The sequence below is a fragment of the Salvelinus alpinus genome, chromosome 9 (genome assembly GCF_045679555.1).
Source record: "Salvelinus alpinus chromosome 9, SLU_Salpinus.1, whole genome shotgun sequence".
NCBI lineage: Eukaryota > Metazoa > Chordata > Actinopteri > Salmoniformes > Salmonidae > Salvelinus > Salvelinus alpinus.
Genome location: NC_092094.1, coordinates 3,191,082 through 3,208,974, shown reverse-complemented (window position 1 = coordinate 3,208,974; position 17,893 = coordinate 3,191,082). Strand labels below are relative to the sequence as shown.

Genomic DNA, 17,893 nt, shown 5'->3' with positions numbered 1-17,893 from the left:
GAGAAGAGAGCCACTCCCTCACTCAAAACATGTCCTGAATACAGGGCAGAACAGACTGTACCAAAGGTCAGCAGCACTAAACAAGCTACATGGGGAGGTGTTCAGCACAAGGCCTTTCTACTTAAACATCTGCTGTCTCACTACAAAAACAGGAGATAGACTAGTGTCCTGTCCAGGGGGTGTCCTGTACATCAAGCTGCCTCACGCTACAGAAACAGGAGATAGACTAGTGTCCTGTCCAGGGGGTGTCCTGTACATCAAGCTGTCTCACTACAGAAACAGGAGATAGACTAGTGTCCTGTCCAGGGGGTGTTCTGTACATCAAGCTGTCTCACTACAGAAACAGGAGATAGACTAGTGTCCTGTCCAGGGGGTGTCCTGTACATCAAGCTGCCTCACGCTACAGAAACAGGAGGTAGACTAGTGTCCTGTCCAGGGGGTGTCCTGTACATCAAGCTGTCTCACTACAGAAACAGGAGGTAGACTAGTGTCCTGTCCAGGGGGTGTCCTGTACATCAAGCTGTCTCGCTACAGAAACAGGAGATAGACTAATTTCCTGTACATCCAGCTGCCTCACTACAGTAACAGGAGATAGACTAGTGTCCTGTCCAGGGGGTGTCCTGTACATCAAGCTGTCTGGCTGGAGACGGGTCTTGAGCAAGGCTTTGTGTTGAAATGTTGACATCCCCTATTCATGTTGCTTCTAAATGGGCAACGATACATCCCCCTTATTTAGCCATCCCTACAAGTAAAAGACGTTGAAAATACGTCTTTTTATTTGAAAGGAACATCTTTTCATCTAATTTTGCTGACTGGGATTACGTGGCTGTTCTATAATCTTACCTTTGTGTAGTCTGGGTGGCAGATGCTCAAAGATGTGATCCTCAACGGCGGATTTGGATTGGGAGGGGTTTACCACTACCCCATCCTCGCTGGGTCTGATCTCGTTCTCTACATGATGCTCCTCGTGCTCTTCGTCATCATCATCATTCATGATGTCATCTTCCTCATCCTCACCGTTAGCTATCAGAGGTCTGTGGGGTCCTGGGTGATTCAGAAGTCCTGAAACATAGACAAACAACATAGTTAAAAACCTGCAGTCTGTCTCGGTGGTCATCGGTGTGTCTGGTTGGTCATCGGTCTGTCTGGTTGGTCATCGGTCTGTCTGGTTGGTCATCGGTCTGTCTGGGTGGTCATCAGTCTGTCTGGTTGGTCATCAGTCTGTCTGGGTGGTCATCGGTCTGTCTGGGTGGTCATCGGTCTGTCTGGTTGGTCATCGGTCTGTCTGGTTGGTCATCGGTCTGTCTGGTTGGTCATCGGTCTGTCTGGTTGGTCATCGGTCTGTCTGGTTGGTCATCGGTCTGTCTGGTTGGTCATCAGTCTGTCTGGTTGGTCACCGGTCTGTCTGGTTGGTCACCGGTCTGTCTGGTTGGTCATCGGTCTGTCTGGTTGGTCATCGGTCTGTCTGGGTGGTCATCGGTCTGTCTGGGTGGTCATCGGTCTGTCTGGTTGGTCATCGGTCTGTCTGGGTGGTCATCGGTCTGTCTGGGTGGTCATCGGTCTGTCTGGTTGGTCATCGGTCTGTCTGGTTGGTCATCGGTCTGTCTGGTTGGTCATCGGTCTGTCTGGTTGGTCACCGGTCTGTCTGGGTGGTCACCGGTCTGTCTGGGTGGTCATCGGTCTGTCTGGGTGGTCATCGGTCTGTCTGGTTGGTCATCGGTCTGTCTGGGTGGTCATCGGTCTGTCTGGTTGCTCATCGGTCTGTCTGGTTGGTCATCGGTCTGTCTGGTTGGTCATCGGTCTGTCTGGTTGGTCATCGGTCTGTCTGGTTGGTCATCGGTCTGTCTGGGTGGTCATCAGTCTGTCTGGTTGGTCATCAGTCTGTCTGGGTGGTCATCAGTCTGTCTGGGTGGTCATCGGTCTGTCTGGTTGGTCATCGGTCTGTCTGGTTGGTCATCGGTCTGTCTGGTTGGTCATCGGTCTGTCTGGTTGGTCATCGGTCTGTCTGGTTGGTCATCGGTCTGTCTGGTTGGTCATCGGTCTGTCTGGTTGGTCATCGGTCTGTCTGGGTGGTCATCAGTCTGTCTGGTTGGTCATCAGTCTGTCTGGGTGGTCATCGGTCTGTCTGGGTGGTCATCGGTCTGTCTGGTTGGTCATCGGTCTGTCTGGTTGGTCATCGGTCTGTCTGGTTGGTCATCGGTCTGTCTGGTTGGTCATCGGTCTGTCTGGTTGGTCATCGGTCTGTCTGGTTGGTCATCAGTCTGTCTGGTTGGTCACCGGTCTGTCTGGTTGGTCACCGGTCTGTCTGGTTGGTCATCGGTCTGTCTGGTTGGTCATCGGTCTGTCTGGTTGGTCATCAGTCTGTCTGGTTACATATCAAACGTTGGGACTAAATGGTGTAATATCACAGACAGACTGTATTATACAGTAAGCACTCTATACTAAGGCATTAACTACAGCCTCAGAAAGGTCTCATACCGTTCTTCTTCAGGAAGTGGAGGGCGTCTTTATATCCCTGTTTACACATGGTCTTCATAACCTGAAACAAAGAAACGCAGACACAGTAAGTATCCTCATTCAGAGAGTTTGTCTCCGTCTGTCTCCTTGTAAACAAACAGTGTGTAATGTCCTGTGTGGCTCGGGTTGGTAAGAATGTGTGGTGGTAGCAATGCCAAGCTCGTGGTTTCACTTCCTGACCCGGATCACACCACACGTACTAAAACAAACACACAATGTACTGTCGCTTCGGTTAAAAATGGCTGATGAATGGCATATATTATCATATTATTAGTACATTATGTAAATACATATATTATCATATCATTAGTACATTATGTAAATACATATATTATCTTATTATTAGTACATTATGTAAATACGTATATTATCATATCATTAGTACATTATGCAAATACATATAGTATCATATCATTAGTACATTATGCAAATACATATAGTATCTTATCATTAGTACATTATGTAAATACATATATTATCATATCATTAGTACATTATGTAAATACATATAGTATCATATTATTAGTACATTATGTAAATACATATAGTATCATATCATTAGTACATTATGTAAATACATGTATATATAAATTCATGTGAGTTGCTACAGTGTGTGTGTGTGTGTGTGTGTGTGTGTGTGTGTGTGTGTGTGTGTGTGTGTGTGTGTGTGTGTGTGTGTGTGTGTGTGTGTGTGTGTGTGTGTGTGTGTGTGTGTGTGTGTGTGTGTGTGTACCTGTGGCTCAGGGGGGAACAGAGCTCTGGACACTCTGTAGAGGTTGGTGAGTGTAAACTGGATGGAGGTGTTGGTGAATCGTAGTTCATGCATGTTGGTGGATCTATCTCTAGGACAGATGTCACTCTCTCCAGAGAACGGAGACACAGTGATGGTGTTCTTTAGCTCATACTGAGGCAGATTATCACTGATACCACCGTCCACGTAACGCTGGAGGGGGAGAGGGAGACAGAGACAGAGAGAGAGAGAGAAAGAGAGAGAGCGTCAGGCAAAGAGATACTAAACTAAAATAGCAACCATTTAGAGTCAGTTAAAACGTTGCGACATGGACACTGTATCTGGTCTGGTGCTGATAGTATGACAGTATATATATATTTCACTGTATCACAATTCCAGTGAGTCAGAAGTTTACATACACTAAGTTGACTGCGCCTTTTAAACAGCTTGGCAAATTCTAGAAAATTATGTCATGGCTTTAGAAGCTTCTGATAGGCTAATTGACATCATTTGAGTCAATTGGAGGTGTGCCTGTGGATGTATTTCAAGGCCTAACTTCAAACTCAGTGACTCTTTGTTGACATCATGGGAAAACCAAAAGAAATCAGCCAAGACCTCAGAAAACCAATTGTAGACCTCCACAAGTCTGGTTCATCCTTGGGAGAAATTTCCAAACGCCTGAAGGTACCACGTTCATCTGTACAAACAATAGTACGCAAGTATAAACACCATGGGACCACGCAGCCGTCATACCGCTCAGGAAGGAGACACGTTCTGTCTCCTAGAGATTAACGTACTTTGGTGAGAAAAGTGCAAATCAATCCCAGAACAACAGCAAAGGACCTTGTGAAGATGCTGGAGGAAACAGCTACAAAAGCATATCCACAGTAAAACGAGTCCTATATCGACATAACCTGAAAGGCCGCTCAGCAAGGAAGAAGCCACTGCTCCAAAACCGCCATAAAAAGCCAGACTACGGTTTGAAACTACACATGAGGACAAAGATTGTACTTTTTGGAGAAATGTCCTCTGGTCTGATGAAACAAAAATAGAACTGTTTGGCCATAATGACCATCGTTATGTGAGAGGAAAAATGGGGGAGGCTTACAAGCCGAAGAACACCATCCCAACCGTGAAGCACGGGGGTGGCAGCATCATGTTGTGGGGGTGCCTTGCTGCAGGAGGGACTGGTGCACTTCACAAAATAGATGGCTTCATGAGGCAGGACAATTATGTGGATATATTGAAGCAACATCTCAAGACATCAGTCAGGAAGTTAAAGCTTGGTCGCAAATGGGTCTTCCAAATGAACAATGACCCCAAGCATACTTCCAAAGCCTACAAACCTGACTCAGTTACACCAGCTCTGTCAGGAGGAATGGGACAAAATTCACCCAACTTATTGTGGGAAGCTTGTGGAAGGCTACCTGAAACATTTGACCCAAGTTAAACAATTTAAAGGCAATGTCACCAAATACTAATTGAGTGTATGTAAACTTCTGACAGAATGTGATGAAAGAAATAAAAGCAGAAAAAAATCATTCTCTCCGCTATTATTCTGACATTTCACATTCTTGGGTGTATATGGTAACAGTAACAACATACTAGAGTGTATACGGTAACAGTAACAACATACTGGGGTGTATACGGTAAAAGTAACAACATACTAGGGTGTATACGGTAAAAGTAACAACATACTAGGGTGTATACGGTAAAAGTAACAACATACTAGGGTGTATACGGTAAAAGTAACAACATACTAGGGTGTATACGGTAACAGTAACAACATACTGGGGTGTATACGGTAAAAGTAACAACATACTAGGGTGTATACGGTAAAAGTAACAACATACTAGAGTGTATACGGTAACAGTAACAACATACTTTTACCGTATACGCCCTAGTATGTTGTTACTGTTACCGTATACACTCTAGTATGTAGTTACTTTTACCGTATACACCCTAGTAAAAACATACTAGAGTGTATATGGTAAAAGTGCGTGTGGGAGGCATGTGATGTCAGTTGATAGTGTCTATAGTGACGTCAGGCCCAGCCAGCACGAGGACAGCAGAGGAGAGGACAACCTTGGCACTGTCACGTTGGTGCTCAGGCCTGGAGTTGGGTTCTCTCTCTCTCTCACACACACACACACACCACACATGCACATGCACACGCACACACACACACACACACACACACACTTCCCAAAGGCCAAAGAGGAACACTGATGTCAAATGTAATCTAATCCTTGTTAGAAAGTTAGCTAGAGTACTGGCCAAAACATTACTGTGTGAAACTGTGCCTTTATGACTTTAGTCTAAATTGACAATGATTGAGCTGTATAGTCAAAGCCAAATCACATGTCACGTGTGTCATTCAAGAGTCAGAACAGATGGAGACAAAGCTAACATTACAGAAATAGAGCAAGAGGCCCAGACAGAGAGAGAAATAGGGAGGGTAGAGGAGGAGGAGAGACAGACAGGAGAGAGGAGGAGAAGAGACAGACAGGAGAGGGAGGGTAGAGGAGGAGAAGAGACAGACAGGAGAGGGAGGGTAGAGGAGGAGAAGAGACAGACAGGAGAGGGAGGGTAGAGGAGGAGAAGACAGACAGGAGAGGGAGGGTAGAGGAGGAGAAGAGACAGACAGGAGAGAGAGGGTAGAGGAGGAGAAGAGACAGACAGGAGAGAGAGGGTAGAGGAGGAGAAGAGACAGACAGGAGAGAGAGGGTAGAGGAGGAGAAGAGACAGACAGGAGAGGGTAGAGGAGGAGAAGAGACAGACAGGAGAGGGAGGGTAGAGGAGGAGAAGAGACAGACAGGAGAGGGAGGGTAGAGGAGGAGAAGAGACAGACAGGAGAGGGAGGGTAGAGGAGGAGAAGAGACAGACAGGAGAGAGTAAAGGAGGAGAAGAGACAGACAGGAGAGGGAGGGTAGAGGAGGAGAAGAGACAGACAGGAGAGAGTAGAGGAGAAGAGACAGACAGGGGAGGGAGGGTAGAGGAGGAGAAGAGACAGACAGGAGAGGGAGGGTAGAGGAGGAGAAGAGACAGACAGGAGAGGGAGGGTAGAGGAGGAGAAGAGACAGACAGGAGAGGGTAGAGGAGGAGAAGAGACAGACAGGAGAGGGAGGGTAGAGGAGGAGAAGAGACAGACAGGAGAGGGTAGAGGAGGAGAGACAGATAGGAGAGAGAGGGTAGAGGAGGAGAAGAGACAGACAGGAGAGGGAGGGTAGAGGAGGAGAAGAGACAGACAGGAGAGGGAGGGTAGAGGAGGGGAAGAGACAGACAGGAGAGGGAGGGTAGAGGTGGAGAAGAGACAGACAGGAGAGAGTAAAGGAGGAGACGAGACAGACAGGAGAGAGGAGAAGAAGAGACAGACAGGAGAGAGGAGAAGAAGAGACAGACAGGAGAGAGTAGAGGAGAAGAGACAGACAGGAGAGAGTAGAGGAGAAGAGACAGACAGGAGAGAGTAGAGGAGAAGAGACAGACAGGAGAGAGTAGAGGAGAAGAGACAGACAGGAGATGGTAGAGGAGAAGAGACAGACAGGAGAGGGAGGGTAGAGGAGGAGAAGAGACAGACAGGAGAGGGAGGGTAGAGGAGGAGAAGAGACAGACAGGAGAGGGAGGGTAGAGGAGGAGAAGAGATAGACAGGAGAGGGAGGGTAGAGGAGGAGAAGAGACAGACAGGAGAGGGAGGGTAGAGGAGGAGAAGAGACAGACAGGAGAGGGAGGGTAGAGGAGGAGAAGAGACAGACAGGAGAGGGAGGGTAGAGGAGGAGGAGAGACAGACAGGAGAGAGAGGGTAGAGGAGGAGGAGAGACAGACAGGAGAGAGAGGATAGAGGAGGAGAAGAGACAGACAGGAGAGAGTAGAGGAGGAGAAGAGACAGACAGGAGAGAGTAGAGGAGGAGAAGAGACAGGACAGGAGAGAGTAGAGGAGGAGAAGAGACAGACAGGAGAGAGTAGAGGAGGAGAAGAGACAGACAGGAGAGAGTAGAGGAGGAGATGAGACAGACAGGAGAGAGAGGATAGAGGAGGAGAAGAGACAGACAGGAGAGAGAGGATAGAGGAGGAGAAGAGACAGACAGGAGAGGGAGGATAGAGGAGGAGAGAGACAGACAGGAGAGAGTAGAGTAGAGGAGGAGAAGAGACAGACAGGAGAGGGAGGATAGAGGAGGAGAAGAGACAGACAGGAGAGGGAGGATAGAGGAGGAGAAGAGACAGACAGGAGAGGGAGGATAGAGGAGGAGGAGACAGACAGGAGAGAGTAGAGTAGAGGAGGAGAAGAGACAGACAGGAGAGGGAGGATAGAGGAGGAGAAGAGACAGACAGGAGAGGGAGGATAGAGGAGGAGAAGAGACAGACAGGAGAGGGAGGATAGAGGAGGAGAAGAGACAGACAGGAGAGAGAGGATAGAGGAGGAGAAGAGACAGACAGGAGAGAGAGGATAGAGGAGGAGAAGAGACAGACAGGAGAGAGTAGAGGAGGAGAAGAGACAGACAGGACAGGTAGAGAGGAGAAGAGACAGACGGTAGAGGAGGAGAAGAGACAGACAGGAGAGAGTAGAGGAGGAGAAGAGACAGACAGGAGAGAGGGAGGGTAGAGGAGGAGAAGAGACAGACAGGAGAGAGTAGAGGAGGAGAAGAGACAGACAGGAGAGAGAGGATAGAGGAGGAGAAGAGACAGACAGGAGAGAGGAGAGGAGGAGAAGAGACAGACAGGAGAGAGGAGGAGAAAAGACAGACAGGAGAGGGAGGGTAGAGGAGGAGAGACAGACAGGAGAGGATAGAGAGAGCAGGAGAGGGAGGGTAGAGGAGGAGAGTGGAGGAGATTGAAGAGTAGAGAACTGTCTCTCCCTGAGCCGAGAAGAAGGACAACAACAATACAAGGAAACCATAGTCAGGGAACGGGATTAAAGGTCAATAGGCTGGACAAACTTTGAGCTTGACCAATCACAGTGAGGAAAAGGGAGAGCTTGACCAATAAGAGTCAAAGAGAGGGGAGAGCCAACAATTAATTTTGAAAACGATTCACATCTGTTCTAAAACGGTCACTACTGACAACAGCTGTGCTTTCTCAAAACTAATTTTTGCATCATACGTGTGGTTAGTTTGGAAACAGAAAAGTATCTGGTCCTCAGTATGTTTGTGTTGTGTAGAATCCACTTGATGAATGATAAGAAGAGATACCACTATATGGCCAAGATGGAAAACCAGAATGGGCTATATCGTAAACATCAAATATATAATACACTTTTCTGGGCTTAATTTAAAGGTTAAGATTTAGGCATAAGGTTCGCAGTGTGGTGTTAGGGTTTAACATCAGATTCTAAGAAGAGAAATTGAAGAACTTTGCCCTTGCACATTGGCCAGATCGTGACAACCAATAAGAAGAGAGTTGTACTCACCACACCCTGCAGTGTAGGGGGGATCAGTCCACAGTACACAGGGATGTAGGCACTGCAGACACAGGCCTGGATCAGAACACACACATTATTATTGTTAGACAACATCACAACAACACAAATGTGTGTGTGTGTGTGTGTGTGTGTGTGTGTGTGTGTGTGTGTGTGTGTGTGTGTGTGTGTGTGTGTGTGTGTGTGTGTGTGTGTGTGTGTGTGTGTGTGTGTGTGTGTGTGTGTCTGTGTGTGTGTGGCACATTTTCATGGTCTTGTGTGTCAATGTCTCGATCGGTGACGTTGTAATTGAACGTCTCCGTGTTTAAAGCCTATCAGTTTCAGTTCAGAAGGTACTTTGGCTCCAGGTGAGTACTTGAGACACTCACGTGCATCAGGTCAAATGAGTCAATGGGAGTGTTTATCACTATCTGGGTTTTATGGCTATAACGATGTTTAATGATCCGTGGCTCGTTATACCTACGATAATCAGTATTTATGCAAATCAGCGTCAAGATAGTTTTTAAAACTCTCACCATTACGATTATGAGATGTTCCGTGTCAGTCTCAAAGCGAGCTCTCGATGGGCCGCTTTTCCCCAAACAGAGGTTAAACCTAGTCCTGACTGAAAATCCCTTCCAATAGTAATCTCTCAGACAGACTACATAGACAAAGAAGTTACCATAGAACTGTCTTGACTAGCAGAGGTCACGAAATTTCATCAGGACGGTGATTGTCAAGCGAATAACTGGTCGGTGTCACACGGTAATTGACCGTTAATTAACATAAACACATTTAGCATCACCTGGACTCCACACACAGCCTACAAGCTATTTTAAAAAGTCTAATAATTCCATGTAATATAGCCTAGACCTTTACAATAAATCCATTATTTATTTTAGACAGGTCTAAAGAAGCATTATGATATGAAGAAAATGTAGTCTATTTCAGAAGAACTCAATAGCATACTCTGAGTTGTCCTTATGTTCGGCCCTGATCTGGCTATAGCAAATGGCTGTGGGTTACGTTAATTTAGCAGACATGATTTGCTTATAATTCCGAGGCATTATTTTATATTATTTAATAATATTTTATATTATTTGACATAATTTTATATTATAGTATGAAGAATACAACTGAACAAAGCTGAATAAAATCTTAATATTTTCTCCAAAAGGATTTGAGAGATTGTGGCTATTCTGTGTTGAGCGGGTAACAACGAAACAGGTCCTCCTATGTGCTTCGTTTAGAGTTATTCATGTAACTTTAGTCGTGATATAAACGTTGGGCTGATATGTTTTGATGTTCAATACGTTGTAAGGCTGCATGATGCGACTCTAATGATGATTTGAAAAAAGTCGCTTGAAAGGAGTGACCTCTGCTTTGTTTTTTTGTGCTGTACACACTTCATCAGTCACTCATTCAGACTTTGACAAACGCTTGATAATACCTGGAATTTCACGGCGGCTTACCCTTTGTGGCCGTAATGCCCCATTAAAAAAAAAAAACATTCCTTTTGTGGCCTGGAGAGCTGCGTTGTGGCCTTCTCCCTTTGAGTGTTTAGCAAATCCGAAGTGTCACTAACGCGGCTCTCCATCACGTGATCGGGTCTTTCTGACAGGCTACAACTGCGCGCGTCCTTATCTCATTCCGTAATGCATATTGAAGATGTATTTTCTCGTCAGCCAACAAGATGAACAGCAAAATCACTAGCCTATGTCAATCTACTATCCCCCATAGGACAAAAGTCGACCTCTTCAATTCTGTGCGAGAAATAAATATTCCAAACATATTCTGGGATGCGATTGACCCCAAATTAATACAAACCTTTTTTTATGAAATGTTTCAGATCACAACGTTTAACTTAAAATGTTGATAAACTATGAGGCTATTTCTTCACATTATAAGCGCAGCGGTAGTGGGATATAAGCGCGAATGTTGCATCAGTGGAAAACACCATTATCAAAAGTGATTATGCATCTAATACATTTATTATAAAGTTGCATTTTAATGGTGAAAATTATCTTCCCCAAACTTGAAACTATATTAAATAAAGGTTCAATAAAAAATTAATGAAATGTTAAATTAGTCTCTACACTCATTGTAAAGCAGATTAATGTTCTTAATTTTAAGAAGTTATTTGGCCACTTTAGTTGTGATACTAACCTTATTAAAACATATAGGACTATGGGCTGGGCTACATGAGGTGTGATACTAACCTTATTAAAACATATAGGCCTATGGACTAGGCTACATGAGGTGTGATACTAACCTTATTAAAACATATAGGACTATGGGCTAGGCTACATGAGGTGTGATACTAACCTTATTAAAACATATAGGACTATGGGCTAGGCTACATGAGGTGTGATACTAACCTTATTAAAACATATAGGACTATGGACTAGGCTACATGAGGTGTGATACTAACCTTATTAAAACATATAGGACTATGGGCTAGGCTACATGAGGTGTGATACTAACCTTATTAAAACATATAGGACTATGGACTAGGCTACATGAGGTGTGATACTAACCTTATTAAAACATATAGGACTATGGACTAGGCTACATGAGGTGTGATACTAACCTTATTAAAACATATAGGACTATGGGCTGGGCTACATGAGGTGTGGTACTAACCTTATTAAAACATATAGGACTATGGGCTAGGCTACATGAGGTGTGATACTAACCTTATTAAAACATATAGGACTATGGGCTAGGCTACATGAGGTGTGATACTAACCTTATTAAAACATATAGGCCTATGGACTAGGCTACATGAGGTGTGGTACTAACCTTATTAAAACATATAGGACTATGGGCTAGGCTACATGAGGTGTGATACTAACCTTATTAAAACATATAGGACTATGGGCTAGGCTACATGAGGTGTGATACTAACCTTATTAAAACATATAGGACTATGGGCTAGGCTACATGAGGTGTGATACTAACCTTATTAAAACATATAGGACTATGGGCTAGGCTACATGAGGTGTGGTACTAACCTTATTAAAACATATAGGTCTATGGACTAGGCTACATGAGGTGTGGTACTAACCTTATTAAAACATATAGGACTATGGACTAGGCTACATGAGGTGTGATACTAACCTTATTAAAACATATAGGACTATGGACTAGGCTACATGAGGTGTGATACTAACCTTATTAAAACATATAGGACTATGGACTAGGCTACATGAGGTGTGATACTAACCTTATTAAAACATATAGGACTATGGACTAGGCTACATGAGGTGTGATACTAACCTTATTAAAACATATAGGACTATGGACTAGGCTACATGAGGTGTGATACTAACCTTATTAAAACATATAGGACTATGGACTAGGCTACATGAGGTGTGATACTAACCTTATTAAAACATATAGGACTATGGGCTAGGCTACATGAGGTGTGGTACTAACCTTATTAAAACATATAGGACTATGGACTAGGCTACATGAGGTGTGATACTAACCTTATTAAAACATATAGGACTATGGACTAGGCTACATGAGGTGTGATACTAACCTTATTAAAACATATAGGACTATGGACTAGGCTACATGAGGTGTGATACTAACCTTATTAAAACATATAGGACTATGGGCTAGGCTACATGAGGTGTGATACTAACCTTATTAAAACATATAGGACTATGGGCTAGGCTACATGAGGTGTGTGACTATGATTTGAACAAGTCGCCAAAAAAAGGCATTGTTTCTTATGCTGGGCATCATTCACAAGTGATAATATATAATTCACAAGTGAATTCACACACATCAGACTATTCTTGATTTAATCTTGTCTTTACATATTCAAAATAATATACAGTTGAAGTCGGAAGTTTACATACACCTTAGCCAAATACATTTAAACTCAGTTTTTAACAATTCCTGACATTTAATTCCAGTAAAAATTCCCTGTCTTAGGTCAGTTAGGATCACCACTTTATTTTAAGAATGTGAAATGTCAGAAAAATAGTAGAGTGATTTATTTCAGATTTTATTTCTTTCATCACATTCCCAGTTGGTCAGAAGTTTACATACACTCAATTAGTATTTGGTAGCATTGCCTTTAAATTGTTTAACTTGGGTCAAATGTTTCGGGTAGCCTTCCACAAGCTTCCCACAACAAGTTGGGTGAATTTTGGCCCATTCCTCCTGACAGAGCTGGTGTAACTGAATCAGGTTTGTACTGCCCACATATTTTCTATAGGATTGAGGTCAGGGCTTTGTGATGGTCACTCCAATACCTTGACTTTGTTGTCCTTAAGCTATTTTGCCACAACTTTGGAAGTATGCTTGGGGTCATTGTCCATTTGTGAAGTGCACCAGTCCCTCCTGCAGCAAAGCACCCCCACAACATGATGCTGCCACCCCCATGCTTCACGGTTTGAAGGATGTTTTTCGGCTTGCAAGCCTCCCCCTTTTTCCTCCAAACATAACGATGGTCATTATGGCCAAACAGTTCTATTTTTGTTTCATCAGACCAGAGGACATTTCTCCAAAAAGTCTGATCTTTGTCCCCATGTGCAGTTGCAAACCGTAGTCTGGCTTTTTTATGGCAGTTTTGGAGCAGTGGCTTCTTCCTTGCTGAGGGCCTTTCAGGTTATGTCGATATAGGACTCGTTTTACTGTGGATGCAGATACTTTGTACCTGTTTCCTAAAGCATCTTCACAAGGTCCTTTGCTGTTGTTCTGGGACTGATTTGCACTTTTCGCACCAAAGTACGTTAATCTCCAGGAGACAGAACGCGTCTCCTTCCTGAGCGGTATGACGGCTGCGTGGTCCCATGGTGTTTATACTTACGTACTATTGTTTGTACAGATGAACGTGGTACCTTCAGGCGTTTAGAAATTGCTCCCAATGATGAACCAGACTTGTGGAGGTCTTGGCTGTTTCTGAGGTCTTGGCTGATTTCTTTTGATTTTCCCATGATGTCAAGCAAAGAGTCACTGAGTTTGACGGTAGGCCTTGAAATACATCCACAGGTACACCTCCAATTGATTCAAATGATGTCAATTAGCCTATCAGAAGCTTCTAAAGCCATGGCATCATTTTCTGGAATTTTCCAAGCTGTTTAAAGGCACAGTCAACTTAGTGTATGTAAACTTCTGACTCACTGGAATTGTGATACAGTGAATTGTAAGTGAAATAATCTGTCTGTAAACAATTGTTGGAAAAATTACTTGTGTCATGCACAAAGTAGATGTCCTAACCGACTTGCCAAATCTATAGTTTGTTAACAAGACATTTGTGGAGTGGTTGAAACACTTAGGTTGGAGTCATTAAAACTTGTTTATGTAAACTTCAGACTTCAACTGCATGTGTGACATTTGTTTTAATTTAGAATGGCCCATTATCATGCACCTGTATCGAAACAGGGGCGGTGGAAAAGATACATAGAGTATTGAGGACGCTTTCCCATTGTTCATTTTCATGCCAGCCAGCTAGGGTATATTCCTGTTGTAAAGAGAAGCAATGTGCTTAATATTAGTAATGTTGAGAAATAAATATAGAATATGTATCTGTTGGGGTCCTCCTCTTTTTATTAGAAGCCATCACTCTGTTTTCTGTTGTGCAACATGAGCTCATGGGTTCTCATGAAATGTTTGATTAGATTTCCGATTACATTTGCAGTGACGTCAGAGTAATTAGAGGGACAATAGAGTGCTGAGGTCCAGGCAGTTAGCCCGTTTGGCAGGCTACTAATGACCATCAGCAGCATCAGAGCTTGGAGAAGCCTAATTACGTGGAATTTGACTGCCTTCATGACTCGTGACCTATTGATATGATACAACGGGATGTGTCAAATAACAAGCAGCATTAGTTCAGGTGCTTCGGAAAAATCACGATTTCACAACTGTTAGCATCTTTCCAATTCTGGAAGGGGAGGAGACATTTAGACTTGCATAGAGAGAGGGTGGAGCTCCCTTGTTCCGGTTCCAATCTCTTCTCAACACATATAGACCCAGAACTTAATCAATCATCTGACAAATTACACAAAATGTTTGTTCTGGGTTAACCTGAGATTATTTCAATAGAATAGAATCTCCATGGAGAATGTTTTTGTTTTTAAAGTCCAGGATCAGGCTTAATCTGTGTCTGGGAAACCCAGTCCTATGTGTCTCAATGGTCATTTATTCCAGTCAGAACATGTTCTGAGACCCTCACCTGCACCAGCTCCTCCTTGCTGTTGAAGTGGGACACCAAGACGTTCTCTCCGTCGGTAACCCTGGTCAGTGATATGCCCAGCCTCCCTGTGGCACTGTGGTGGGCATCGGGTGGCAGGGTTTTATACAGCATGTTACGCATGATCTTCACCAGGTTGAAGGATGGGTGCATGGGCCCCAGGAAACGCTTCCGGGCATCCTTAGCCACATCAATGATGTTGGCACCTGCCTCACCTGATGAGGAATCAAGAAAATAACAGAATATTGTTATTATACAGTATGTATACAGATCGTTAGGTCTATGTCGTGGTAACATTATGTTGTGACATCACGACGGGCGTTTCTATGGTTGGCAACTGGAAAAAACATGAATGTGTATCATTTTCACAAGGTTGACATCAAGCAAAACAGGGTGAGTAACAGTAGACAATCAACATACAGACAGTGCACAGACAGGGCAGACAGCAAAGTAAGGCACGAAACTGACACACACACACACACACACAAATGATTATGTAATAATTAGAGTAAAGTTCATCACTGCCTACCTAAACACGCTCCGGTGACCAGCGCAGATGCGGTGAGCGCCCCCGCCGATGCGCCGTAGATGTGGCGGGCGTTGTGGACTAGAAAAGGACATTGTTCCAGTAGACAACTCGCTACACCGATATGATAGATCCCCAAGAAACCGCAACCCGCAAAGGAAATGTTCCACGTAGAATCTAGAGGAAACATAGCTAGCTGCTATCTGAGAGACAGTCGACTTAAGTCCGAAAGCTCTGCAAAAAAAGTTCACAACTAGTTATCTAAAATGCTGGTAATACCAACGTTTTTGAATGTTCAAAATGTGTGGGAAATGTTGTCTCCTTGTCGTTCGCTGAGCGATCTGTCTGTTTTCATATAGTTCAACACTTGACTGACTGTCAACAAGTTGATTGTCTTTCTGTTCTTGAGGACATCTTCACCATTCCCTTCCTCACACGTTTATTCTTTTTGTAAGACAATTAATTGCCTGTTGGAAATAGTAACGTATTTGTCCAAAAACAATCACTTTATCCAGGCGAAACTGTTCAACATCTGTCATTGAAAGCTGTGTCCCTTCTCTGGCACTTTCGTTCCTCTCTGTCGCATTTGTGTACACAGCGAGGGGGAAGGGCGTGATGTTTAATCGCAATGTCCAATCAGAATCTGTATCCCTGAAACACCCGTCCTATCAGTGGCTGAGTTCTATGTGACGGCCTCCTCAACCCCCCGTCTGCCGTCACTCAGAATTTCTTGGTTTTTCTGAGAGGGGCTTTTCGGTGTCCCGGTTTGTCACCTGTCCCTGTCGCATTTTGCCTACATCTCCTCTTACTCTTTAACGGTCAGCAGATTACGTACATCATTTTATTTTAACTTGAGACAATAATACGTTCATACTCTCGTCATACTCAGGAATCTAATTGCTGTGTAGCTAATAAACTGTCTGTTAAAAGACTGGGCCGTCATTGTAAATAATAATTTATTCTTTAACTGAATTACCTAGATAAATAAAGGTAACATTTTTTTAACGTTTTTTTATTAACATTGTCAACAAAGACCTCTAGGGACAAAACAAATCTATTCCACCTCAGTAGGAATGTGTTTACGTAGTTTAGAGACGCAATTGACAATAATATTGTTGTTAATAGCCATTGGCCCACATAAAAAGGAGCTGATGGGACTTTGTGTTTATCAAGCAAATAATACACTTATTTTGTGCTTCCTTTTGTTTACATTTAGTTTTTTTATACTTCCAAACAACAACAACACCAATACAGAGTGTCTGCTACCCAGATGAACAATGCAGAGAGTGTAGGAGAATGCAGAGTGTCTGCTACCCAGATGGTCTCAGAATAACATGAAATAAACAGAAACCACTGTTGTTTGACTTCAACCTTCCTCCATGACACATTTACCAGAATCTAAAACGGCGTAGTGCTTTACTTATAGTGCAATAACATCTGTGATATATGGGTCCTATATCACTACACTTGCATTATGTATATATCAGTATATATCCTCTTTTTTTTGTGTGTGCATATTTTGAGTGTTATTCACGGCAGGGAAAGAACAGAGTGTATGGACGATATTCGTATCTTGTGAAACAATAGGGCACTGAACAACTGGGGAAACATGACCACATAATGAAGTAACGTGGCTGCAATTCTCCAATGGATTATTTTAGGACATTCACGGAATACATTCCTGCCAAGAATAACAACATATTATATCATAACATCTGTTTGTTTCTCCTTAACCATCTGCCAGACTGGCATATGTATTTGTTAAAGTAAAGTGTGTGTGTGTGTGTGTGTGTGTGTGTGTGCGTAGTAGTAGTAGTAGAATATAAATATGTACTATAATGATATCGTATGTGTGTACTATAATGATATCGTATGTGTGTACTATAATGATATCGTATGTGTGTACTATAATGATATCGTATGTATGTATTATAATGATATATGTATTATAATGATATCATATGTATACACTGAGTATATCATATTGTGAAACTAAACTTCTGAGACACACACACACACACACACACACACACACACACACACACACACACAGTATTTACAAATGACCATAAACAGTTCTAATCTGAATCCTTAAATAGCCAATGACTGATGTTGCTGTTAGGGATTGTCAATCATCATAATCAACAATGGGAATACTTTCAGACAAAGAGTTGCTTTAAAATGTTTTTATTTTATGTAAATGTACTGAACTAATATATAAACACAACATGTAAAGTGTTGGTCCCTGAAATAAAAGATACCAGAAATGTTCCACACAAAAAGCTTATTTATCTGAAATTTTGTGCACAAACCATAAGCCGCCTACAACGTCCATTTAGAGAATTTGTCAGTATGTCCAACCGGCCTCACAACCGCAGACCACGTGTAACCACGCCAGCCCAGGACCTCCACATCCGGCTTCTTCACCTGCGAGATCGTCTCAGACCAGCCACCCAGACAGCTGATGAAACTGTGGGTTTACACAATCCTGAGGCCCATTGTCATGCCATTCATCCTCCA

At 43.3% G+C, this 17,893-nt stretch overlaps 1 protein-coding gene across 2 annotated transcripts in view; it reads right to left on the bottom strand.

The window, feature by feature from the left end:
• The window catches only part of LOC139584155 (patatin-like phospholipase domain-containing protein 2), a 43,632-nt gene extending 27,692 nt beyond the window's left edge, over nucleotides 1-15,940 (bottom strand). For both annotated transcript variants that reach the window (XM_071415678.1, XM_071415679.1), the window contains exons 1-6: nucleotides 15,377-15,940; nucleotides 14,830-15,062; nucleotides 8,652-8,717; nucleotides 3,251-3,460; nucleotides 2,479-2,539; nucleotides 844-1,062 (exon numbers count right to left, since the gene is read on the bottom strand). In XM_071415678.1, the coding sequence (XP_071271779.1) occupies nucleotides 844-1,062; nucleotides 2,479-2,539; nucleotides 3,251-3,460; nucleotides 8,652-8,717; nucleotides 14,830-15,062; nucleotides 15,377-15,563 (976 nt within the window). In that variant the 5' untranslated portion in view covers nucleotides 15,564-15,940. The remainder of the gene's footprint in view (nucleotides 1-843; nucleotides 1,063-2,478; nucleotides 2,540-3,250; nucleotides 3,461-8,651; nucleotides 8,718-14,829; nucleotides 15,063-15,376) is intronic.
• Nucleotides 15,941-17,893: the final 1,953 nt, after the last annotated feature.